This window comes from Ovis canadensis, chromosome 2, assembly GCF_042477335.2.
Source record: "Ovis canadensis isolate MfBH-ARS-UI-01 breed Bighorn chromosome 2, ARS-UI_OviCan_v2, whole genome shotgun sequence".
NCBI lineage: Eukaryota > Metazoa > Chordata > Mammalia > Artiodactyla > Bovidae > Ovis > Ovis canadensis.
The window spans coordinates 108,177,179-108,204,684 of NC_091246.1; the positions used below are offsets into that span (position 1 = coordinate 108,177,179).

General features: G+C 44.5%; 1 protein-coding gene across 1 annotated transcript in view; it reads right to left on the reverse strand.

Moving 5' to 3' along the window:
• The window catches only part of GALNTL6 (polypeptide N-acetylgalactosaminyltransferase like 6), a 1,485,023-nt gene that overhangs the window by 61,781 nt on the left and 1,395,736 nt on the right, over window positions 1-27,506 (reverse strand). Inside the window, exon 9 of the mRNA XM_069576771.1 lies at window positions 10,570-10,791. Coding sequence (XP_069432872.1) covers window positions 10,570-10,791 — 222 coding nt within the window. The remainder of the gene's footprint in view (window positions 1-10,569; window positions 10,792-27,506) is intronic.

Consider the following 27,506-nt stretch of genomic DNA (forward strand, 5'->3'; position numbering starts at 1 on the left):
TTTCATTTTCCTCTCTTTTCATTCTTGAGTTTTCAGCTGTTTTTAATCTCATCTCGTTTCACATCAATCCAACTGTCTTCTTTTTATAACTTTTAATATTTTTGGAGTATAGTTAATTTACAATGTTGTGTTAGTTTTTGGTATAGCAAAGTGACAGGTTTATATGTAAATATATACACACATACGTTATGCGTATGTATACACATGCATATATACACATGCACACACGCATATATACACACGCACACACATATGTACACATACACACGCACACACACACATATATACACATACACACACGCATATATACACATACATACACACATATATAGATAGATAGAAAAGATTTTTTTTTTTTTTTTTTTTTACCAATGGCACCACCTGGGAAGCCCAGAGTGTTAGTCATTCAGTTGTGTCCAACTCTTTGTGACCCTATGGACTATAGCCCGCTAGGTTCCTCTGTCCGTGGGATTCACAAGGCAAGAATACTACAGTGAGTTTCCATTTCTTTCTCCAAGAGATCTTCCCAACCCAGGGATTGAACCTGGGTCTCCTGTATTGCAAGTGGACTCTATACTGCCTGAGCTACCAGGGAAGCCCGTGTGTGTGTGTGTGTGTGTGTGTGTGTGTGTGTGTGTAAATCCTTTCTCACATTGTTTTCCATTACGGTTTATCATAAGATATTGAATATAGTTCTCTGTGCTCTTCAGTAGGACTGTATTGTTCAACTGTTTCCTTTCTGAGCTGTTTTAATTCTAACTCGTATGATTCTTTCAGGTTTAGATTGTTTTTATGTTTCTTTCAGCTCATTTAGGAATCTGCTGCACTTGTCATCCTCTTTGTGGCCACATTTGTGGGATGTTGTCATCATCTCTGGGAACTTTATTTGGTTCATTTAAATCTTTGTATGGGGTTTTATTGTAATCTGGCTTTATTTTCCACATACAAATTAGCCATTCTCTTGGGAAGTTCCTCTGTAGGGTTCTCTTCTGTGTCATTACTGTGATGGATTAAAACATACCTCTTTGTATCTATGGTTGAGTTCTTTATCAGGGAGAGCCTGATTCATAGGAGCTTGTGCTTCTATCTCTGTGTCATCTAGAGTCTGAGGGTCTTTCCCTCCAGAAAAGTGAGGCTACCTTTCTAGGTGCTTAGCCAGCATGTCCTGAGGTCCAGCTCAGACACCCCCTTCTCTGGTGTTAGAAGCTTTTGTCTTCCTGGGATCCACGGTGTTTCTTTTTGGATCCCACTAGCAGCAGGTTCTTTTCTTTCCTTTTTTGCAAGGTGAGGGAAAGGGAACTGGAAAGACTGAGTCTCTGTCTTTCCAAGAGGGCATATTTCAGAGCACTTCTGAGATCCTGCAGAGAGATCTAGGGCAGAGGACTGCCTCAGCTCCTTTGAATTCTGGGGCCCCTTACTAGTTTCCTATGGTTTCCTTGCTCTTGTCCTCAGCGTGGAGCCTTTGAGGGAATCTTTGACTTTCACTGGCCCGTTTGCAAGAGTTGAGGGTTTGGTTCCTTTTTTGTAAAGGATGGGTTCCTTTTGGGGGTGAATACTTGCTGGTTTCTGAGTTGCAGCTCATAGCACCATCCACACTCTTCTTCTTCTTCCCTACCAATATTCCCTACCATCACTCCTGCTGATCCCACACCTGCTGCCGCCTGATGTAGTTTCCACTGACCCTGCTCTGGGGTTCCTGGTCACCAGGTTTATGTAAGATGACATCCATGTTGTGTATGGTTTTTCTTTTGTGATCCTATACATTTTTTCTGGGCTATGATTGAACAAAACCATGCTGTTACCCATGTTTTTAGCATCAGAAATCCCAGTATATTTTAAAACAAGAATGTAGTAGAAATGTTAGCTTTCTGACATCACATCCTATGGCTTTTCATTATTTCTAGTAGAATAGCAGTATTTCATGTTAGGATCTGGAACCAAACTGTTTGCTGCCAACTGGTATGCAATTATGGCTTAAAAAAAAAAAGAGCGTGGGCAAAGATCTTGAATGTGTGTAACCAGTTCTATATGATTTGGGTCTAGAACAAGACTAAGAAAAATTGACTTGTCCTTCCTGTTTTAGGGATTGTCTAGAAAGTTAAGCTACTCTTGAGATTACCTTGTTAGTTTCTCTTTGTGACATGCCTAACAGATGGGTCACCGTATCTAGACACTGACCAACTAACAGACATCATGTTGGCAATAGAAGCTCAAGAGAAGGGCCTTTCATGTCACCAGCGATGGGAAAGCTCTAAGAGTTTGTTATTGATGGGATGAAAAGAGAGTTGTAGAAATCTAAAGGTGGTCAAAGTCAATTCCTTGGAATCTAATCAAGGGGATAAAAACCCATAAAGAGATAGTTGTCAGAAAACCAAATGTGGAGAAGGAATGGAGGCTTCAGGGGAGCCCACACATGCTGATTTTCCCACCTCTCAACCCAAGACAGAGATAGTTATGTTTCAGGCCACTCACTGATGACCTCCAAGCTGCAAATGGAAGGGAGGACTTACGTCTAAGCAGTGCAGTAACTGCACGTCCTGGAGTTTGGAACAGGGCCAGCCAAGACCTACTGCTAATAGACAGCTCAATTCATAGCAAGCCACTTGGAGGAATATTTGCTCTTGTTCTTAACTACTGTCTGCCTGCAAGTGGTAAAACCAGTTCTAAGCCCAGTGGCATCTGCCTGCATCTCTTAGCATGACACTCAGTATTTTCTCAGTGTTCTTCCAGGACCCCAAGAATCTTTCCCAGTGTTTGCCTGTTTTTGTTTTTTTTTTGTTTGTTTGTTTTCCATCAATGTGTGGAAGGTCACTGGACTTTTAAGGCAAGTTAAGGGCAGTTGTTCCTGCAGGGGCCACTCTGAGTTTTCTCCCAGAAGCCAGCTGGGCTTTCTGTGAAAGAATGGGTGGGGAAGGGGTGTTCTTATGTCCCTGGCTGGAGAAATTATATTGAATTTTTCCATCCATGCCAATCTCCTGAGGCTGTGGATTGGAAATTCTGCTATAATAATTGAGTGATCCCCAAATTCTGTTAATTTTACATCATTCTTGAAATGAGAAAGGTACCAGTCATTAATAATGCAGCACTAAAATGAATTCACAATTAGGCTAACATACGCTTAAAATTACATCTGCTCCTGTCACATGGCCCTAAATAGAAAAAGTATTTGGCGTATTTATAGAGAAGAAGAAAAAAAACTTTCAGTTCTGAAAACACCTCTGATTCTGTTAGGATGTGGATCATATTGCTAATGTGGAGACATTAAGATGTCCAATTTGCCCAGCAGGTGATATGAAACTAAAATCACATTGATTGGGCTTCCCTGATGCTTCAGTGGTAGAGAAGCTGCCTGCCAGTGCAGGAGACACAGGTTCAGTCCCTGATCTGGAAAGATCCCACGTGAATGCAGAGCAATTAAGCCTGTGCTCTACAGCCCAGGAGCCACAACTACTGAAGCCAGAGCATCCCTGAGCCTTTGCTCCACAACAAGAGAAGCCACCACTATGAGAAGCCCGCACGCCGCAATTAGAGAATGGTCCCGGCTGGCTGCAACTAGAGAAAAGGCTGTGTAGCAACAGACCCAGCACGGCCAAATATGAAACATTAAGAAAGAACACATTTATCCAGAAACACCAAGTTTGTCTTCAACTGTAGAGAACTCAGAAAGCACACAGTAGATTCTGAAAGGATAGTGTACTTCTTGATGTAGTCTTACATTTTTCTCAGCCTGGGAGCAGAGCCCCAGAGAGATGAACCAGCGCGCTCTGCTGGGATTGTCTCTGCCCGAGAAAATAAATGACAGCTCACGTTTCACACACTCAGAGAAGGATAAATCATCTCTGAACAGCTGCTCAATTTACAGATCTGGTTTAGACAGAAAGCAGTTGAATGGTGGGGATGGTACTGGCACGGTTGCCAAGAAAGTAGTAAGAGCAGTGCTCTGCAGATTACTCTGCTGCCAGTGGAGGTTGTGGAGGTGAGAATCCTGGCCACTACTCTCCCCAGAGAAGGAGCCAGACCCCGGCTTTCCCCTCTGTCTCAGCTGCCAAGCTTGCATAGAATTTGTTTGAAAGAGACAGCATCATATTATCAGATAATGCACTCCCTAGTGTCACTTCCTTTCCTGGAAGCTGATCTGGAGAAATCTAAAGACCTCACGCACTGTGAGAGTATCAGAGAGAGAGTGAAAGGGAGCCAAGAGCAGCTGGAGCCGAGCGGGCGAGCTGGACCGATTCCGGGGGCCTGTCTGTGTGAAGATGCCACCATTCAGGGTGACTTGAATCTTGAGCGAGGAGTTTAAATAGCAGCAGAAGGAGTTTGGCATTGAAATGAGTTTTTAAAATAAAGGTTTTTTAAAAAAAGTTTTGCACAATGGCGAGATGACAAACGGCTGTGCCAAGACCGGCACATTGAGGACGGCTAGAAGACACCTGAGTGGGAGAGACACGCCTGTCTCTTTTACGTCCTTTAGTCCTTCACGCATGTGAAGATGTGCGATTCTGCACAACTCTTTTATTTTTAATAGTGAAGGAGTACTGTAAATGGCTATAGCGAATTCATGAATTCTAAGGAGGGGAAGGAATAAGAAGGCGAAAAATAATAGGAAAGTCTGTTTTGTCCATTTAGCGTCTTGACACAAAAGAGAGACACTCACTTCCTCTGTGCCTGGTTTAAGAACAGCTTTCTGATTTAAACCCATTCTCACCCAGGTTTCTTCTTTGGCACAGCATCATGAGAAGTGCATTGCTTCTATCTGAAGAGCACCAAGGGATGCTCAACTTACTACATGAATCAAAATCCCATTTATTTTCTCAGGGTGTGTTGCCTCCTCACTCCACCCACTACCCTGGTGACCGGAGGGCAGAATGATGCCTCCATCAGAGGTGACTTTAATCTCTTCTTGCCTTTGGAGTAGGAACCTGGCAGGGGGAATTTGGAAATTGTTCACACAGAGGATTTTTGCATTTGGAGGTTTTTCTTCTCTTTAGGATGTCAGAAGAGGTTTCATATCTTGCTGGACTATGGTTTGGAATGTGGACCTGTCAGTCGATCAGAATCAGTCACCTGAGATTCATCACTCATACCGTCTCTTCCTGGGCAGGCTTCCCAGAGAGGCAGACCCTGCAGACTGGCCAAGGGGTGGTGTGGAGACCCTTCCCATGTGGTGAGGTGGGTAGAGCCTGGCTTCCTGTGGGGGCCTGTAAACAACTGTGCATGCGGAGGTGACAAGGTGTCAAGATCCTCCGTTCCCTTGTTGTTTATTCACTTAGCAAGCATTTATTGTGGAGAAGGCAACGGCACCCCACTCCAGTGTTCTTGCCTCGAGAATCCCATGGATGGAGGAGCCTGGTGGGCTATAGGCCATGGGTCCCTAAGAGTTGGACATGACTGAGCAACTTCACTTTCACTTTTCACTTTCATGCATTGGAGAAGGCAATGGCAACCCACTCCAGTGTTCATGTCTGGAGAATCCCAGGGACAGAGGAACCTTCTATGGGGTCACACAGAGTCGGACACGACTGACACGACTTAAAAGCAGCAGCAGCAAGCATTTATTGAGCATATACTATATGTGAACTGTGGTGTTGGAAAAGAATCTTGAGAGTTCCTTGGACTGCAAGGAGATCAAACCAGTCAATCCTAAAGGAAATCAACCTGAATGTTCATTGGAAGGACTGAAGCTGAAGCCCCAGTACTTTGGCCACCTGATGTGAAGAGCTGACTCATTGGAAAAGACCCTGATGCTGGGAAAGATTGAAGGCAGGAGGAGAAGGGGACAACAGAGGAAGAAATGGTTGGATGCCATCACCAACTCAGTGGACATGAGTTTGAGCAAGCTCTGGGAGATAGTGAAGGACAGGGAAGCCTGGTATGCTGCAGTCCATGGGGTCTCAAAGAGTCAGACACGACTTAGTGACCAAACAACAAAATATGCCAAACCCTGCCTCTAGCTGCTGAAGGGCAGTCATAATTTAACAAATCAACAGAATCCCTTTGCCCTGGAACTGGCTCTCTAGATAGACGAGAAACACAAGAAATAAGTAGATGGCAGAGCTTGCTGCATAGCAAGGGATGCTGATGAGAAGGAGGGAGCAGGGAAGGGGGTTAGGAGCAGATGAGGTGGGCAACCCCATATCGCTGCATCATGACGGGGGGACAGTCGGGGAGGGCCCCGACAGTGCTTTTGAGGAAGTGCCTGAAGGAAGGTGAGGGAAGCATCGTGGGGTCTAAGGTGGGGAAACAGCAGGTGATAGGGCCCTAAGGTGGGCTTGTGCCCAGCCTGTTGGGGAGCATCACTGAGGTCCTGGAGAAAGGGAGCTGGGGGCCACCAGGAAGGGCTGAGGTTGGAGGGGCACAACAGGGGCCAGGTTGTTCAGGTACAGTGAGGACTTTGACCCTGAGAGAGCTGCTGGAAGGTCCTGAGTGAGGCAGTGGCCTGATCTCCCGTCTCAGTGGAGAATGAGCCTCAGGAAGGAGGGTGGAAGCAGACAGATGAGCATGGAGACACACGTGGCAACCGGCGGAGTCTGTCAGGGGATGCGTAGCGGCTTATGTGCTGTTTATGGTCTGTAACGCACACTCCTTTCCGAGCTGGGTTCCAACGACCAGAGCCTGAAGCTGCCTTGGCACTTCACTGTTTACCTGGAGTTGTGCTGGCACGGACGAGCAGGTGGAAGCCGTTCCAAGCACAAGCAAATAAGACAGCAAGCTACCTGCTTCATGCCACAGGGTGCCCACCAGGGATTCCATGTTTTCGTTGCTGGAGCTTTGTGGTTCCTACCACTGCTTTAAAACACACACACACACACAGACACAGTGTGTGTTTCCCTTTTCATTTTCTTATCAAAACAGCAAGTGACCTATTACATTTATGTAGGAGTCTGGCCCATGTGGAAAATTAAAGTTTATATGGAATAAATAGCCCTTTCATATACTAGATTGGGCCCTGCAACAGAAAAGGGACATTGGTGAAAAGTGAAACTGGTGAAATCTGAATGAAGTCTGTAGTTGAGTTCATTTGTACCAATACTAATTGAGTGCTCTGTGTTCCGTGCTAAGTGGCTTCAGTCGTGTCTGACTCGTGATCACATGGACTGCAGCTCTGCCAGGCTCCTCTGTCATGGGATTCTCCGGGCAAGAATACTGGAGCAGATTGCCATGCCCTCCTCCAGGGGATCTTCCCGACTCAGGGATCGAACCTGCGTCTCTTAACATCTCCAGCACTGGCAGGTAATGCTTAATCACTAGTGCCACCTGGGAAGCCCACCAGTACTAATTCCTGGGTTTAAATGCGCCGTGGTTAACGTCACAAACGTATGATGCTAACATTAGGAGCAGGTGAAAGATGTACGTCAGCCTTCTGTACCTTCTTTGGCAAATTTTCTGTACATTTAAAATCATTCCAAAATAAAGTAATGAACAAAAGCACCCCACTTAGAGGGAAAAGAAAAACCTGAGTGAAAACTTTGAATTTCTTTCAGAGATGAAATGGGTCCACAGATATGTTCTGCACAGTTAGAATTTTTATCTACCATTAAGAAGTAGGTCGCTGTTATGCACTATATAGCTAGACAATGGTCTTTCCTGTTCGTTACTTCATTTCGATTAAGCTCCGTTCCACGTTATGGAAAAACCCAAACAAACTTCTTGGCCGACTGTGTCCTCGCGCCCTGCGTTAAATGTCCAGGCATGACTCTTACTCTCCTCTGCTTGGGAAATGGGTATTTTTCAGCATGGCTTACACCCCACACCCTGTCATTTGCTGATTTCCCTTCCCTCTGCCTTCCTCCCATCTTGACTCTTCATCCTCGCTGTGTGTCACCCTTCACCGAATAAATGTCACTAAATGTAATTGGTCCTAGAACTACTTTGCCACCTTCTTGTTTTCCTAAAGCTAAACGTGACCTTTCTTGGTTTGCTGTTCTGAAGCTTTGGGGAAAGAAATTTGCCATTATATTAAAAAAAAAAAATCTGACAATCTATCCATGTCTGATTGTATAGACCAAGAATGGTGATCCCAAATGTCTCTAGGGCCCAGGCAAACCATGCGGCGATATGAGACAGTTGAGACCACCAGATACACTAGATAACCAGTGGGAATTTGCTGTGTGATGCAGGGAGCTCAAACCTGGTGCTCTGTGACAGCCTAGAGGGGTGGGAGGGAGGTTCTGGAGGGGACATGTGTATACCTATGGCTGGTTCATGTTGATGTATGGCAGAAACTAACACAATACTGTAAAGCGATTAACCTCCAATTAAAAATAAAATTAAAAAACTAAAAAAAACACCCCAAGACAAAGAGTGATAGATACAGAAACTGGCATCGCCTACCTGGTTGTAAGATGGTTCTCATTTGATTATTCTTGCAAAGTTGTATCTTTCCTAGAACCTCAGGGAAATTTCAAATCTGTTTCCAAGCAAGATGCTTTTTTTTTCCCCCAAGCTGCTTTATAAATGCAAGTTATTATTTAGTCAGGCAATGTGGGAAAATGTGATCAGTCGCAGTTTAGGTAGTAACAGGAAGGAATAAAAAATTATGACTCCACGGAGGGAGAAGATGGATGAGATTTTAACCCAGCTGTGAATGAACACAGCGATACTGGGAGGTCTTAGAGGATGTTCTTAGTCACTAAGGCAGGACCATTTTTAGATCATTATAGAAAGATGACAAACATAACCTCAACCAAAAAAAAAAAAAAAACTCGAGGAAGAAACTTACCTACTTATTGGGTAACAAATTCTTACGTCTTACAATGGGTTAGACATTGCTCTCTCTGGAGTATACCTAAAGTTTCTGTGGCTGTAAATTAAACCCCTGGTAGATAACAAAAAGAATACTAGCAGCATAATATTATTTATATCCCAAGGATGCATTAATGAAATGTTTAAGATGCATTGGAAAGAAAGTGAAAGTGTTGGTCGCTCAGTTATGTCTGACTCTTGGCGACCCCATGGACTATAGCTCACTAGCTCCTCTGTCCATGGAATCCTCCAGGCAAGAATACTGGGTTGCCATTCCCTTCTCCAAAGGATCTTCCCAACCCCAGGATCAAACCTGGGTCTCCCGCATTGCAGGCAGAGTCTTTACCATCTGAGCCACTGGAAAGCCCCAAGATGCACTGGATTAAAGAGCAAAGTACTCAGTGACTTAAGCACCCATGGTCAGGACCGCCTGATGTAGAAAGAAGCGTTAGGGGAGTGGTGCTGGCCTTGGCGCCATCCTTCTTGCCGGTGGAATCTCAGGTCTATAGGTAACGACACCTCTTTGGGTCTCTCAGCAGAACAAGCAGCACACAGGTGACTCCCTGAAGGAGTTTCCCCAGGGAGCCTGGACTCACCCCAGGACACTCTCCCACCGCCCCGCCCCTCCACCCCTCCTTGCCACACGCAGGCCTCCCCTGTTTACAGAGCTCTGCTAACTCACAGACACTAAGCAGGCAAAGACACGTTCTCCCCACAGCACAAAGCCAAGGACAGCGATGGGAAGGCTCCTCCATGAGGCGAGACAGTCCACACCTGGCTTCCGAAAGCCCAGAGCCTTGGAATGGCAAGAACATCCTGCCCAGTCCGTGCCATGAGCAGATGAGACCATGGGCTAAGTCCACACCATTCTATTTGAATCCCCGCTCTAGCATGCTCTTTCCTAAGAGAACAAGCAGGGCTGAATGGAACTGAACCCATCACAAGAATCCTTTACATGCCCAAAGATACATGGTTTGAATTTGCCAATGGAGGCTTTCCAGCTCTTTCCATTGTAGATCATGAAATAAAATTGAAAAGCAGCACTCAGAGGTGGGAAGGTTAGTTCTCATATAAGGAGCCAATGGGGCTTCCCTGCTGACTCAGCTGGTAAAGAACCCACCTGGCAACGCGGGAGACGCAAGAGAGGCTGGTTCAGTCCCTCAGTCAGGAAGATCCCCTGGAGAAGGAAATGACAACCCACTCTAGTATTCTTGCCTGGGAAATCCTATGGACAGAGGAGCCTGGCAGGCTACAGTCTAGACGGTTGCAAGAAGTTGGACACGACTGAGGAGCCAAACCACCACCAAGGAACCGATGAGGTTCCACACGTGCCTCTGTGCTGGGTATTCTGGAAAAGTCTGTCCTTGTGATTCTGCCTGGAGCACCTGGTTAGGAAAGCTGCCAAGCCCCTGGACACTTTATCCTTGCTCTGACAAATAGCAACCAGGCTATGTGAGAAGGAGGGAGGGATTTTATCGTGGACATCACGGCATGTTTATGTACACAGCAGCACCAGAGACATTTTCATTCTCTGCCAGCTCTTATGGCAGTTTCGCTAATCTCAAATCAAAATATTTTCCAGGGGCATTAAAAAAAATCAATTTTCAGAGTCAACAGTGGCCAAGGGCTCCAGGGGTGAACTCACTGCCCTTCCCCAGCAGCTTCTAGAGAGGCTGAACAGACGCTTATCAGAGATGGCTTCAGCCAACCTTTACTGACCGCTGGGCAAGGGAGCAGAGGGCTTCAGCATCCTCCATCCCACCCCTGCTGGGGATGGGGGGATACATTCTGGTTTTCATGGGGGTGCTGGAGAGCCGGGCGCCTCACCTCGCCCCAGGCCGCGGGCGGGGGCTCCACCGGAGGGTAGTGCCTGGGCACGTCCCAGGCCACAGCTGCCATGAACCACCTGAAGTCCTTGCACTTGAGCTGTCTGCGCAGCTCCTTCTGCGCTGAGAGGTCCCCGGTGGACAGGTGCCGGTACTCCGGGCGCCGCTGGTAAATGTACTCGGCGAACTCGTCCATCCAGGTCTCTGCCACCCGCTTCAGGTTCTGCACAGGACAGAAGAGCGTCAGTGGTTGGCCCGCGTCCACCACTGTGCATCTCAGTTGCCCTCGAAATGGAAGAAAACAAAGGAATTAGACAACCTCAGGCAGCTCTGGTGGGGAGTTTTCCTCACTGCCTGAGGCATGAGACAGTTAGCCTGAGGCCACGCATGCATTTCTGCTTCTGGCATGGGGTTGACTGCCAATGAGAGCGCTCAAATAAATGAGACAGAGACAGTGAAACACCCGGCGGACAAGCTGATCAGCTTTCTCATTCCTGCTGTTACTGCCCAATGATGAATTCTTTGTTTTTCACCCAGAGTTACAGGAGTCAGAGCTGGAGGTAGCAATGTTGCTCTTAGGCCTCTGATTGCTTTAACTGGTTCAGGGGACAGTGAGGGATCTTGGCAAGAGTGAGGAGGAACCAGCTGTTGTTTTCCCAGTCACAGTGAGAGAGCCCAGCAGGACTGAAACAAAGACCTTGTGTTCAGATGGTGTTTTGTGCCACACGGAAGCCCGGGAGAACCAGTAATTCACGGCACAGTGAAGTCGGCTAAGGAGGCACCAAGGGGCCTCTGCAGGTGTTGCCATGGGGGCAGAGAGCAGGGAGGCCGGCCCTTAGAGGAAGGAACGTGGAGGCTCAGGGTAGGGGGCTCGGCGCGTTTGCCAGTTTTGAGGTTCAACAGGTAACCTCTATGCCCTGGGTCTCAGATTCCTCGCCTGAAAAAGGGACATAGAGTCATCTGTCCCTCCATCATGGGAGTGGTTGCAGGATTAAGTAACACCTGGGTTTCAGTATTCTCCCCTGGGAAATCTCATGGACAGACGAGCCTGGTGGGCTGCAGTCCATGGGTTCACAAAAGAGTCTGAGTGAGTAACACTTTCACTTTTCACTTGCCTTATTTTTAAACACCCAACTGGTATGAATATTGACCCTTTCCAGCTTCTCATTTGCACTGAGAAGATACAATGAGCAGAAAGGCTGGGAACTCCACTAAGACCCAGAGACAAGTGACTCAAGTAACTAGGAATGGTTAGGAAAATTGCTTATCTTAAAAATTGCTGCACTGTCCTAAATGAGACTATTCCTAATGGAATTGTACCCTTTTTTTGTTTTCCCAGTATGCATACCTCCAGCCTCCCTAGAGGGCCTCTCTCCTGTCTGACCTCATTCCCAACACTTGCCACCTCGTCCTCCCGGTCTCCTTGGTTAGCATGGGTAGGGCTCGGTTAGTCAGCAAGAGACAGAGAAGACTTGATGCCATAAAGACTACTCTGATTTTTTTTTTTTAAGTTTTTTTTTGATATGGACCATTTTTGAAGTCTTGATTGAATTTGTTACAATATTACTTGTTTCATGTCTTTTGTTCATGAGCCATGTGGGCTCTTAACTCCCTGAAAGAAGTCACTGTTAGCTGCTCAGTCTTGTCTGACTCTTTGCCACCCCATGGACTAGGTAGCCCATCAGGCTCTTCTGTCCATGGGATTCTCCAGGCAAGAAAACTGAAGTCGGTAGCCATTCCCTTCTGCAGGGGATCTTCCTGACCCAGGGATCAAACCAGGATCTCCTGCATTGCAGGTGGATTCTTTATCACTGAGCCACCAGGGAAGCCCCTTCACTCTCTGACCAGGGATCAAACCTTCACCCCCTGCCTTGAAAGGTGAAGTCTTAACCACTGGACTGCCAGGGAAGTCTCAGGACTACTTTGATTTCTTGGTTGCCTCTGTGTTCCTTTCTAAGATTCCTGGCATGGAGGGCTGAAGAATTTCTCTCTGAGGGGTTGTTATGTGCTATCATTGTGCTGCTTGCCACCTCATCAGCATTGCCTGGCCAGAACACTTTCTTCTCCTCTGACTTCAGTTTATTTTGACAAATGATCAGAGTTGACATTATTTTGTAATAGTCTAACCCGCTCCAGTATTCTTGCCTAGAAAATCCCATGGACAGAGGAGCCCAGCAGGCTATAGTCTATGGGGTCACAAAGTGTCAGACACAACTGAATGACTGAACATGCACACACACACACACACACACACACACACACGTGCACACAGCCCTCGCCAGGGACTCTGAGCTGCCTGATTTGTGTGGAGGCTCCTGCTCTGTTCTGGGAGTGGGAAGCACAGGCACACGAGATACCCAAGTATGAGTCTTTGGTGTCACCTTGCCGTTTACCATTCATTCTGACAAATGTTCTGCCTGTAATGCATTCTATTTTCATTTGTCCTTGGACAAGCAATTTTTATGCTTAGCAACAAAGGCTCACAGATAGGATGGAAAAAAAATCAGTTGGTAATATTAAAACTTTATTTGTATTCGACTTAGGTTTTTGGCTGTAGTTTCAATCTTTCTCCTAAACTTCAATTATTATGTAAAGTGGAAATATTTAATTTTTACCTACTTTGTGCTTCTCAGATAAACAAGTACGAATAAAGGCAAGGAAATAGCAAAGAGCAGTGATGAAGAGGTAAATTACCCAGGAGTAACAAGGAAATGATTTATTCAGTGGTGCATACGCGTGCGTGCTCAGTCATGGTCAACTCTTTGCAACCCTATAGCCTGCAGCCTGTCAGGCTCCTCTGTCTACGGGATTTTTCCAGGCAAGAATACTGGAGTGGGTTGCCATTTCCTCCTCCAGGGGATCTTCCCAACCCAGGAATCAAACCCCTGTCTCCTGCATCTCCTGCATTGCTGGTGGATTCTTTACCACTGAGCCACCAGGGAAGCCCTTTTATTAAGTGGATGCATGCCTTAGAAGTTCTGGTAGCTTGCAAGAAAGATGTGTCGCTAAGAAATCTGTTTGACTTGGGTAAATAAACACTTTTAGACTATAAATTCTGTGAAGTTAGGGGTAGATAGTGTTTTAGTTTTAAATTAAAAGGCCCTAGTACATGTGTGTGCTCATCTGAGCTTGCTAACTGTGGAGTTAATAAAAGACCATTTATGAAATGAACATGACTAAACTCCTAGCTCATGGATGTGTCTGTTGATAAAGGCACTGAAATAGAAACAGTAGTTTAAAAAGCACTACTGCTAAAGGGTGGATACATATTTGCTGCTTTGGGTTTTTGAAATAGAAATAGGTATTCTTGTGAAAACTCAAAGAGGAATTGACCAGTTCAGATGTGTTCAACTGGGAATGGCTATAAGGGTCAGGATGAATGTTTGCAAGAAACAGCAGCACAAATAAGTGAAAGAGGCAGGCGATGGTAGGTTGGAAGACGGTTGGCAACGTCAGGGCGGCTGCGGCATCCCTGACCTGGGAACCAGGCAGGTTGCTTTTGCATTATCACATCCTTTTCAAATGGAAATACTTGGTTGTAGGTTAGGTTTGCTGCTTTCCCAAACACTCCAAAGAAAGCCAGAAGAGCATGGACATACTCCAGGGATAAGGTCAAATCATTGAGCCATTTTTGGTTACCTTTTCAGGAGATGGGAAAAGAGAACCAGCACAATAATTGCAAAAACTGATTGCCAGTGTCCTCTAGCAATGAGTGTTATGTAACCATTTAGACAAACATATGAATCCTGACTGTTCTCTAATGTTCTGAGGACTCATCGGACAGCCTCCACTGGAGATGCTCTGTTCTGAGTGCAGTTTCCCATCAGGAGGAAACTTTCTGAAGTGTCAACTATTGTAGTCAAAGAACAGTCTAGAATAGTCCTGGTGACAGGTGAAATCATGTCGTTCTGAAGGCATCATTCCGAAAATAACAAGACGCCTTGTGACTCTTACACTGTCATTTTGAATTTGTAATTAGTTTGGGGGAAAACATTGGACCCTCAGCTGAGGAATATTTTAAGCAGTTGCAAGAAGCATTTCATTGGCCTTTCATAGATTGTGGAATAAGTTCACCCACTATAGGAAATGGAATAATCACACACACATTTGAGCTCATCAGAATATTTGCATAGAAGCACATGTATGTAGGGGCTTCCCTGGTGGTGGCACAGTGGTAAAGAATCCACCTGCCAATGCAGGAGATGCAAGAGACAGGGGTTCAATCCCTGGGTAGGGAAGATGCTCTGGAGGAGGGCATGGCAACCCACGTTAGTGTTCTTGCCTGAGGAGAACCCCATAGACAGAGGAGCCTGGTAGACTATAGTCCCTGGAGTCCCATGAGTCGGACACAAGTGGGTGCATACACACACACACACACACACACACCTACTTTCAAACACGTGGAGGTGATGGAGTAGAAGCAGAGCGGTATTTCTCACTTAACACCGCTGGGAACACATGGTGAGACTGACATCCCCAAATCCATCTTGCCCGAGATGGTAATGGAGAGAACAGGGAATCAATCAGAGTGGGCCCATCTGCCCTGAGATTACGTAAGCATTGGTGATGGTGCTAAGATGTTAACAACTAGTCATGAACAGGAAGAAGGAGGGCAGTATGGACACTGGGTGATCTATGCATGCCATCATTCTTTCCCAAACTATCAGGAGTTGGATGTAAATGTTGCTTATATATGTGGAGCCACAGTGATGTTGGGAAAGATTGAGGGCAGGAGGAGAAGGGAGCAACAGAGGCTGAGATGGTTGGATGGCATCACCAACTCAATGGATATAAGCCTGAGCAAATTCCAGGAGATAGTGAAGGACCGGGAAACCTGGTTGCAGAGAGTCAGACTGAACAACAACAAGGTGTTAGGTGGGATTCCTGGTTTTTGAGATGCAAGTGGAAATTGCGCTAATGTATTCCTGCCTTAGAAATTTGCATGGCTTCCCAGGTAAGCCGATTTACACGTTTGTCCTTCACTTTGATGTCCTGTTCCGGGATCCCTCCCTCCTTTCCTGTTGGCATCCTGCCCAGGCTTGCTCTCTGCCCTGGCCACGTGAGCTTCGTGGGTCACACACTCACTGTTCCTCACCTCTCAGACACGTATCTGAGAGACAGCGGCTCTAGACTTGGAGGACGTGAGGGAGAGGCAGAAACGCAGCCGCCAATAATAGGATGGAAGCTTGGACTTGTTTCATATCCTTTTCATTGTTTTAAAAAATATACATATTTGTTTATTTGGCTGGCATTGGTCTTAGTTGCTGCATGTGGGATCTAGTTCCCTGACCAGAGGTTGAACCCAGGCCCCCTTCATTGGGAGCCTGGAGTCTTAGCCACCGGGCCACCAGGGAAGTCCCTTCTTCCATATGCTTTAGCTCCTATAGAGAATTTCGTCCCGGACAAGATTTCCTCCCTGTCCTTTGCCCTCCTGCCATGTGCTGTTTTCAAAACTTCCCTCATGTCTCCTTTGCAGACAGAATATGGCCTTTCTTCCTATTTTTATTACTGAGCACGTCAGCTTTCTCACTGTCTGTCTTTGTTTATTCTGGCCTGATGCTGAGGTTTCCCTTTCCAGAACCAACATGTCCTTTCTAGGTGTTTTGTCTAACAAAGGTCCTTCCCCAACAACAAGTCACACAGGCAGCTCTTGAATTACGCCCCCCTTACTTTTGGTTGTGTAAAGAGTTTGCTGCCCATCATCGAAGACATTCCGCAGCTGGTCCCTAACTGTCCTCCCCAGTTTTATTCTCCTGCATGGAACTCTGCTCAGGAGAGCTGCTCTGGCCCTTGCCTCTGTCTTTAATTAAACAAAGAGGCCCCTGGACAGAGGTGGCACTGATGCCTCGGTGGTCTGTGTGAGCCAACTGAAATGTGGCCTGTAAACGCCTCCAGTTTACAGAATCAACGCCTGATCGACGCGTGCGTACCACGGACAACCAACCAGCTTTCGGCGATCACCCAGCGGTTTCTTTCCTCTGCTTCAGCTGTTTCTCTGCCGCGTTTAGATCTTTCCCCAGCTCCTGTGGGTGGACCCCTCCTAACCCCTTCCCATCTGGCGCTGCTTGATTGGAACTGATTTTTGCTCAGCTAAACTCTTTAAAAATTATTTGTTAAGTTGTTGGCTATGCTGGGTCGTTCTTGCTGCGGGGACTTTCCCCTAGCTGCAGTGCACAGGCTTCTCATTGCAGTGGCTTCTCTTGTCGCGGACGACAGGCTGTCGGGCACACAGGGGTTCAGCAGTTGCAGCTCCCGGGCCCGAGAGCACAGGTTCAGTGGTTTTGGCTCATGGGCTTATTTGCTTTTCTGCGTGTGGAATCTTCCCAGATCAGGTATCAATCCTGTGTCTCCTGCATTGGCAGGCAGATTGTTTACCCCTGCTCCACCAGGGAAGCCCTCAGATAAACTCTTAGACATTTTAATTTATCTCAGTTTGTCTTTTTACACACAGAAAGTGCTAATACTAAAAAATGTGTCTGGAATTCAGATTTCACCGGGCGCTTTGTGTTTTTGTTGGCAACCCTCCTCCTGATGCTCATAATCTGCATATACTGTGTGCTCTGTGAATGTTTTTAAGTTGATTATGTGGTGGTGTCTGCAGAGTCTGGCATGTCTTGATGCTGTTGCCAGTATGGAGTGAATGCTTTGCTTCCGTGGAAGTTATTCTAGAGAGACTCCGAGTTCTCTGCAAGAGAAGCCTGCGATCACACAGCAGTGATCTGAATGTGCTTCCCAGTCCCACCGCTTTCCTGGTGGGGGTCGGGGAGGACTCGTGCTGGCCCTCTGTCAGTGGCTTCAGATAACAGCAGTGGGCTAGGAGGGTCCCCTGGAGAAGGGAACAGCTACCCACTCCATGAGAACCTCTGGGCCCCGCCTTGAATGGGTTGGGCCCCCTCCCCCACTGTCCCCTTGTCCACAGCACACTCGGAACTGGGGTGGAGCCCAACCCTGAGGTCCAGAAACAGAGACCTCCACCTACTTATTTTTCAGGCTCAAGTTAACCAAGAAGTTAATTCAACTTAGCCATGTGGTGCCCTCACCTCTCGCTGCCAATTAGCACTGCCATTATCTGAAAGCAAAAGTTGCTCAGTCGTGTCCCATGCTTTGTGACCCTGTGGACTGTAGTCTGCCACAATCCCATCCTCTGTCCATGGGATTCTCCAGACCAGAATACTGGAGTGGGTTGCCATTTCCTTCTCATGCTTGTTGAATGCCATGTGAAATAAAAGCTGTTATTTTGAGCACCTTCTGTGCATATGACATTGAGATTCTGCACGTTTTTTATGTCACCCCAAAGGTTCCTTGTGTAACAACACGCCCCCCTATTCAACACAAAGTGCTGTTCATCTCTTCCTTCTCTGTGTTGCTCAAATATTTATTTTAAAAAATATTTATTTGGTTACACTGGGTCTTTTGGGGCTCTGATGGCTCAGATGGTAAAAAAAATCTGCCTGCAATGCAGGAGGCCCGGGTTCGATCCCTGGGTTGGGAAGATCCCCTGGAGAAGGGAATGCAACCCACTCCAGTATTCTTGCCTGGGGAATCCTTTGGAGTCCATGGGATCACAAGGTGTTGGACATGACTGAGAGACTAACACTTCTCACTTTCAATGGGCATTTAGTTGTGGCATGTGGGATCTAGTTCCCTGACCAAGAGTCAAACCTGGGCCCCCTGCATTGGGAACATGGGGTTTTAGCCACTGGACTGCCAGGGAGGTCCCTGTTCAAATATTTATTAACTCACTTAACACAGTCAGCCCTGTATTAGAGGTCTTTAGAATTCAAGTCTTGTTTTTGGTGTGCTCTCCAGGACTACATTTTTCCTTAATTCTAACGCTCATCAGGTCTTGGAATTGATATTTTCACAGGAACACTTAATCACGTTGCAGTCTCAGTTTATAAGGACGGATTTCAGCTTTGACTGATCATTTTCATTGTGAAGCATGAGGAAAGTAGATATTTCTGGTACACTTGCTGTGTCACCAAATGCCATAAGTCTGTCCACTAATTATTATGATTATTATTATTTTGCCAGCAACAGTTTAGACCCTATGGTTCCCTCATCCTGAAAACTCAATCCCTATTCAGTTTCTGAACGTACTGTGTGGGGGCTGACTATTTCCCGGGCTGAGAAGCTGTCCCACATGTGTGAATTACCTGGGCCACCTCACTGCAGCTGTGTGTTTCTGTTTCTTTATGGCGGGTGCAATCCTGTGTGCCCACTGGTGGGACCCCCGATGCACAGGCTGTGCTAGTGTCCATATTAATCTATTGCGTTATGGTGGGTTTAGTAATAGGTTTCTCTATCACTTGTTATTTTTTCCCAGTGATTTTTCCCAGAAACTGCTGGGTACCCAGCAAAGCTAGCCTCACCCAGAGTTTATTTGTCACAGTCACTCCTCCAGCAAGGAACCGCATCACTCTCCCAGAACGTTAAAAATTCTGCTTAGATTTAAAGGCATTTTTTCCCTCCCCTTTGAAGCCTAAGAGCACTTCAGTAGCTTCCGCGTCCCACCCCCAAACCCTCTTATCATCGATGATGTGATAAATGTTATCACGCTGCAGCTCAGAAGAGGATCTCTGTATGAGAGCCTCAGCTCACTACAGTTATTTAGCCCAGCTCTATTTTCCTCTGATCTAAAGACTTCTTTGAAGTCGATGGGATGCCTCCAGCATAAGGAGAGGATGGTTAATCCAGTCCTCAAAAAGAGACTTCTCCGACAGGCAGTTTCCTCTCTCTTCTTTACTAAGCCTGCGTGAGCTGTTTGCAAGTGATTGCCTTCTCTTGACTGTTTTGACATAATTTAATTATACCTCTATTGTGATTTTTGGCTGAATATTTTGGATTATATGTTTCTGATAGCATTTAATATGGCCTTTAGATATAGAACAAACAACTCTCCAAATGTGTAGCTGCCTACCTTATTAAAAATGCATGTAAACCTAATTGAAAATAGTTTTATTGAGGAATAATTGAGAGGCAATAAATGACTCATTTTAAATTTTATTATTATTTTTTAATAATTTACTTATTTATCGGCTGTGCTGGGTCTCTGTTGCCGTGTGGACTTTTCTCCAGTCGTGTTGAGTGGCGGCTCCTCTCTGGTTGCAGTGCATGGGCTTCTCATTGAGCTGGTTTATCTTGTTGTGGCTCACGGGCTCTAGAGCACAGGCTCAGCAGTTGTGGGAGAAGCCCTAACGTTATTATTATTTAAAAAATTTGGTTATTTATTTTGGCCACACCAGACAGGGATGCTAGTTCCCTGACCAGGGATTGAACTCATGCCCCCTGCAGTGGAAGTGTGGAGTCTTAACCACTGGACCTCCAGGGACATCCCAACTACTCATATTTAAGGTGTACGGTTTGGTACACTTTGATATGTGTGTTCCTGAAACCATCATTGCAAGCAAGATAATGAACATACCCATCACCTTCAGTCATTTCCATAGGTCACTTTAAAATCTCTCTCCCCATCTCCTTAGGTGCTTCTTCCATCCCCAGGCAACCCCCGATCTATTTGAAAGTTTTAAATTAAGCCTTTATATCTGTAAAACAGTTTTAGGTTCACGGCAAAGTTGGGGGGGGAGGGACAAAGATTTCCCACTTATCCCTGGCCCCCTCCCATGCACAGCCTCCCCCACTATCCACACTCCCACAGAGTAGCTTGTGTGTTACAGTGACACCTGGTACTCATGCAAAGTCCACAGTTTACATTATGGTGTTGTACACTGATCTGCTTTTTGTCACCATGATTTAATTTGCGTTTTCTAAACTTTTAAATATAATGATAAAATATGTGCTCTTTTTATCTGGCCTCTTTCTTTTTTTTTTTCTTTTTTCCGATTGATTTTTTTTGGGATTTCTTTTTTTTTTTTCTTTTTTTTTAAATTTATTTTTTATTTTTTTTTAATTTTAAAATCTTTAATTCTTACATGCGTTTTGGCCTCTTTCACTATGTGTAATTATTTTGAGGTTTACCCACATAATTGCATGTACTGCTTTTTATTATATTTCACAGAGCACGTATGGCTAGACCAAAATTTGTTTACCCGTTTATGTACTAACGGACAACATAGAAATGCAAAAGATCAGAAGAGACTGCATGAATAATTAGTGTTGTTGTTCAGTTGCTAAATCATGTCTGACTCTTTCTGACCCCATGGACTGCAGCACACCAGGCTTCCCTGTCCCATTTATGAATAATTGTATACCAGCAAGTTGGATAATCTAGAATAAATATATAAGTTTCTAGAAATGTAGACTCTACAAAGACTGAATCAAGATGAAATAGAAAATATGTAGACTGATTACTAATAAGGAGATTGAATCAATAATCAAAAACATTCTAACAAGCAAGACATTCCTATAGCCAGGGCCAGTGGCTTCACTGGTGAATTCCACCAAATATTCAAAAAATAATTGTACTGATTATTCTGAAATTTACCCCAAAATAGAAGAGAAGGGAACTCCTCAAACTCATTTTACAAGGCCAGCATTACCCTGATACCAAAACCAGACAAGGAAGCCACAGGAAAAGAAAATTACAGGCCAATATGCCTGATGAACATAGATGCAAAATTCCTCAACAGAGTATCAGCAAACCAAATTCAGCAATACATTAAAAGGATCGTATACTGTGATCAAATGGGATCCTTTCTAGGAGTGCAGGTATGATTCAGCATTTGCAGATCAGTCAGTTTGATGCACCACATAGCAAAATAAAGAATAAAAATCTCAATAGATGCAGAAAAAGCATTTGATAAATTTAACATCCATTTATAACATTAGATCAGTGCCAAAGTAATTGAGGTTAGTGCAAAAGTCAACCACTTTTGCACCAACCACAATTACTATTAATTTTCCACCAATATAAACCCTAAAGAGTCAATAAAAGACTGTTTGAACTAATTAAAAAAATTGAGTAAAGTTGCAGGATACAGAATCAATATACAAAAATCTGTTGCATTTCTGTACACTAATAATGACCTATCAGAAAGAGAAATTTAAATAGAATCTCATTTACGATTGCAACAAAAGAATACACCACTTAGGAATAAAGTAAACCAAGAAGATGAAAGACCTGTATTTTGAAAACTGTAAGATATTAACAAAAGGAAATGAAGATGACACAAATAAATGGACAAATATTCCATCTCTTGATTGGAAGAATTTAACAGGCATACTTCTGAAATATTGCAGGTTTTTGCTCCAGACCACCACAGTAAAACAATGATCACAAGGAAATAATTCACATGAATTTTTGGTTTCCCAGTGCATATAAAAGTTATTTTTATCCTATAGTATAGTATATTATTTAAATTATACTATAATTTATTAACTGTACAATACATACCTTAAATAAAAATATTTTATTGCTAAAAATTACTAGCCATTTTCTGAGACTTCAGAGAGTCATAGACTTTTCGCTGGAGTAAGGTCTTGCCTCACTGCTGGTGGCTGCTGACCGGTCAGGATGGTGGTTGCTGAGGGTTAAGAGTGGCTATGGGAATTTCTTAGGCTGAGACCACAGTGAAGTTTGCCAGGTTGATTGACTTTCCTTTCACAAATGATTTCTCTGTGGCATGCAGTGCTGTCGGATAGCATTGGTAAAACTTGACCTCAGAACTTTAAAATTGGAGTCAATCTTCTCAAAACCTGCCACTACTTTATCAACTGAGTTTATGTCATTTTATAGATCCTTTGTTGTCATTTCCCACGTGGTGCTAGTGGTAAAGAACTTGTCTGCCAGTGCAGGAGACATAAGGGATGTGGGTTGATCCCTGGGTCCAGAAAATCCCCTGGAGAAGGAAATGGCAACCCACTCGAGTATATTCTTGCCTGGAAAATTCCATGGACAGAGGAGCCTGGTGGGTTACAGTACATGGGTTCGCAAAGAGTCAAACCTGACTGAAGCTGACTTAGCATGCACGGCATGCATTGGCGGGAGGACTCGGTTTCCTCTCTGGGGACCTCTGCAGGGCTGCTTGAGTTTCCATGTCCTGACATGGCAGCCAGATTTCCCCCAAACCACCCATCCAAGAGAGCAAGGTGGAAACTAAAATAAGCGCCTGTTATGACCTAGCTGTGGAATCCTCCCAGGTGCGCAGGGGTAAAGACTCCCCCTGCCAGTGCAGGAGGTGCAAGAGATGCGGGTTCAATCCCTGGGTCGGGAAGATCCCCTGGAGTGGGAAGTGGCAGCCCACTCCAGTATTCTTGGCTGGAGAATCCCATGGACAGAGCAGCCTGGTGGGCTACAGTCCCTGGAGTCACAGAAGAGTCAAACATGATTGACTGAGGACACTTGGAAGCAAAAAATAGGTGATAGGACAAAAAAGTATGCTTTCTGTTTTGCTTTATTTTTTTTTCATTCCTTACGACCATATTAGGCTAAGATTGAGGGTCAGAATATGATGGAGTTATTATTTTTTTTATTTTCAATTGAAAGATAATTGCTTTACAGAATTTTGTGGTTTTCTATCATACATCAACAAGAATCAGTCAGAGGTACACCCATGTTTGATGGAGTTATTTTTCATGACTTGGTATGAAAATTGTTAAAGGGAGTCCAAAAGAAACAGATGTTTCTGTGTCCCAGCGAGGAACCACAGTGTGTATGGCCCACAGCCAGATGATGGCTGTGCTGTCCAGGTCTCTCCAGCACCCACACGAGTTCTGGCACCTTGAGCACTGAAGCACTGGTTTCTCTAGATAGAGCACCACTAGCTGGAAGCTGATGCTCTTACTGTGAATGATGGTGGTGGGGTGGCTTCCCCAGTGACTTCACAGGCAGGGGACAGAGGCAGGTGGGGGTACAAGGCAAGGGGCAAATCTGGAGGGGTGCAGAGTGGACCACTTCTACCCACGTCTGTGAGCATGCAGAGGAAGCCTTTGGGGATTACCAGAGACACCTCAAAATGGTTGGAAGGGCGTTCATCGGCAATCAAGCAAATGGGGTCTCTGTCACAAAGGGAGTACAGAGGGCAGTGTGATCTCATTTGTGGATGATGACTATTAATGCACACACACACATATATAAATCACAACCAGCATTTTCTAACCATCAGTCAAGGAGAGTATCAAGTGTCTTGTTCCGCCGCAGCAAGCATTCCAACAAATTGTGGTTGAACTAAATGGTGCTAAACCATTGTTCCATCTGATATTAGAAGACCTTGTTTTATTTTCCATACTACTTTCAAAAAAGGCAAAAAAAAAAATCCTTTTACTTTTAATAGCTCACACAGTGTTCTTAGGTTGAAAATGATATCTGTTTCAAAGTTTAGGCAACCTGTGAAATCTTATTTTTATAAACTGTTTTCAAAATTAGAACACCAAGGGCATTCAGACACCACAAAGCTGCCCATTGGTTTGTGACCATTTCTCAGTTTACAGACTAGCAAGTGGAATTGTTTTCTCCACCTCAAATGACATCACAAAGTAAACGTGAGACTTGCCTGGTGGTCTGGTGGTTGGGAAGCGGCCCTCCAATGCAGCGGGTGCAGGTTTGATCCCTGGTTAGGGGACTGAGGTCCCACGTGCATTGTGGCCAAAAAACCACAGCCGTGGGCTGGAGGCAGTGTTGTGACAAATTAATTCATTGGATTTAAAAAAATGGTCCACATTTAAAAAAGAACCTTTGAAAAAAAGGAGATATGCTTGGGCTGAAATTTCAGTCAGAGATGAGATTCTTGCCATGAACTAATAAGCTATTGGAAACAAGGGAGATTAGAATGGAAAGGACACAGCAGAGACCTCCAGCGGAGTGTCACTTAGCATTTACACATCTCAGAGTAAGAAGTTAATTTCTCCCAGTGAATCCCTCCCAGCCAGGTGCTCTTGTGGCTTTATGGTCCAACTGAGGTCCCCAAAGGCAGAATCCGAGAGCACCAGTGCTGCTGCCTCTTGCGAGAGTCGCATTTTTTTTTTGGGGGGGTGCTGGTTATGCAGATTGTGGCATGCTGAAATATTTTAATGTGCTTAAGTTTCAGCAGCTTAATTTTCTAGCAGCAGGGACCTATTTGTCTAGGCAAGCTTTCTCCTTTCTGAAGCTCCAGTGGAGTTGTGAATGCAGGAAAATGTTCAGTTCTAATGGGGATAATGATGAAAATGCAATTATAAATTCCCCAGCCCACAGACAGGGCTCGCCATGTTTGTTTCTCAAGTGCTTTGAGAAAGAAACGTAAATGAATGCTAACAAAAGGGTGCCAAGGTGCTCTAGGCAGAAGAAAGAGAAACCAAAAGCAGAGTGGGTAAGTTTGCATTAGATAATAAAAATAATCCCCAACTTAATTTTATTAAAAATGGCAAGGTAAAAAATGATTAATCCTGATGGCCAATTATCATGTAAATATTCAGGGTCATGCACACTCAGTCACTGAGCCATGTCAGACTCTTTGCAACCCATGGATTTCAGTCTGCCGGGCTCTTCTGTCATGGGATTTCTCAGGCAAGAATACTGGAGTGGGTTGTCATGCCCTCCTCCAGGGGATCTTCCTGACCCAGGGATTGAACCCAGGTCTCCTGTGTCTTCTGCACTGACAGGCTAATTCTTAACCACTGAACCACCTGTCTCTAAAAAATCTTCCAATAGGGTGAACAAAAGACGGATGTGAAATGTTGGGTCTCACTCACTAGATAGACCAAGAAATTCTGAATATTGTCTCTAAAGCTTGGAGATTGCTTGTCTTAACTACAGCCTGTGTTTTACATCCGTGAAAATAGCAAATAACTGATTCAAAAGTCAGCTGAGTGAGAACGTGGGGAGAAAGAACTGGGAAATATCTGGAATGATTAAATGGAGCAAAATAATGTTGGGAAGAAGATTGCATTTGTGGGAATTTTTGGGGAAAATATGTAGAGAAAATAAAGAAGAAGACCAGAAAAAGTTAGTTTTGAGCAGTTTGGTGGGAAATGGCTGAGTTTTTAAGTAATATTGTCTTCACCTTGCATATTTTGTTCATGAAACTTCCAAATGGTAAGAGACTGTACCCATCAACAATTTGCTATTTCTCTCTCTCTCTCTCTTTTAAAAAATATTTATTTGGCTGCACCGGGTCTTAGTTGCAGCATTCAAACTTAGTTGTGGTATTCAGGATCTAGTTCCCTGACCAGGGATTGAACCCACCCCCCTGCATTGGGATCCTTACCTACTGGACCACTAGGGAAGTCCCCCTCTTTCTTTTCTGGTGTCTGTGTTTGGTAAGAAAATTCTATGGTATACCTCAGTAGTGGTTAAATATTTTCAAGGCAAAGTGTGATTCTGCCATTTTTCTTTTTCTTTTTTTGGTTTTTGTTGAAAGAATAGATAAAACCATGGATACATAAAAAAAATCCTGAGACTACTAGAGTTGGAATTAGGGAGTGAGTGAGCGTCAAGTTATAGGGAATACCCTTGTGTTTCACATTTTCCCATCTCTTCTTCTTTGGTCCTTGGCAGATGGAATACTTGTACTTTTTCTCATAATCCTCATACGCAAAATAAGTGCTCAAAAAAGAAGCATCACTGAAGGGCTAGTACAATGCTGTGCTGGCAGAAGCTTATTTCTGGTAGGAAGTGTCCTTGGGTGAGGTGACATTCTATTACAAAGCAGAGGCTTGATTTAATTAAAAGGTCCAATGCTCTTGGTTTAGGATATGGGGCAAGCTGTATGCATTCTGCCTGGCACTTGGTAGGCACATGATAAATATTTATTGAGGAATTTCTGCGGTCTGAGCCTTATTTTTGGCTGGAGATGACATTTATCTTCATATCATGCTACAGACTCATCAAATCTTAATGATTTATTGAATCATTATTGTCATATAATAAAGTTATGATTGATTTTTAGGAAGGCTATCAGGAAACATGAAATATTATTTATGAAAGATGATTGGAATAAAAATTCAATGTAGAGATTCCTCAAAAAATTAAAAATTGAACTACTCTAGGATCCACCTGTCCCACTTCTGAGTATTTATCTGGAAAATATGAAAATGCTAATTTGAAAAAATATATGCACCCTCATGTTCAAAAAAGCATTATTTACAATAGCTAAGATATGGAACAACCTAAGTGCCCATCAACAAATGAAGAAATAAAACATGCACTATATATACATGATAGAATATTACCCAGCCATAAAAAAGATGGAATCTTGCCATTTGTAACCTGGGTGGACCTTAAGGGTATTAAACTAAGTGAAATAAGTCAGATGGAGGAAGACAAATACCACTAGATTCCACTTAGGTGTGAAATATAAAAGCAAACACACAAAAAGACCCGGAATAAATGAACACACTAAGCTAAACCAAAACAAACATGTAGATTCAGAGAACAGAGCAGGGTCACAGAGGGGAATGGCCAAGACGACTAAAGAGGACCAACTGTATGGTGATCGATGAAAACCGAATTTTCGGTGCTGAGACTGCAGTGAATACAAAAGTAGAAATATAATGCCATATGCATGAAACTTACGTAATGTTATATCAGTTTTACCTCAAGGTAAAATAAATGTTGAGGGCTTCCCTGGTGGCTCAGTGGTAAAGAATTCACCTCCCAATGCAGGAGACACAGTTTCCCATCCCTGGTCTGGGAAGATTCCACATGGCTCGGAGCTACTAAGCCCACAACCCCTTTGCCTGTGCTCTAGAGCCTGGGGGCCGCAGCTACGAAGCCTGCACGCCCTAGAGTCCATGCTCTGCAACAGGAGAAGCCGCCACAATGATAAGCCTGTGCACTGCAACTAAAGAGTAGCTCCCGCTCGCCGGAGCTAGAGAAAAGTCTGAGAAGCAATGAAAACCCAGGACAGCCAGGGAATACAATTAGAGAAAATAAATAAAATTTAAAAGTTCCGTCTAAATAGGAAATATTATATTTTGAAATATGTCCAGGAAGGCAGAGACATACATAATAACAGTAGGTAAACCATCTTTAATTTTTGCCAAGAGTGCCGATTAGCCTTC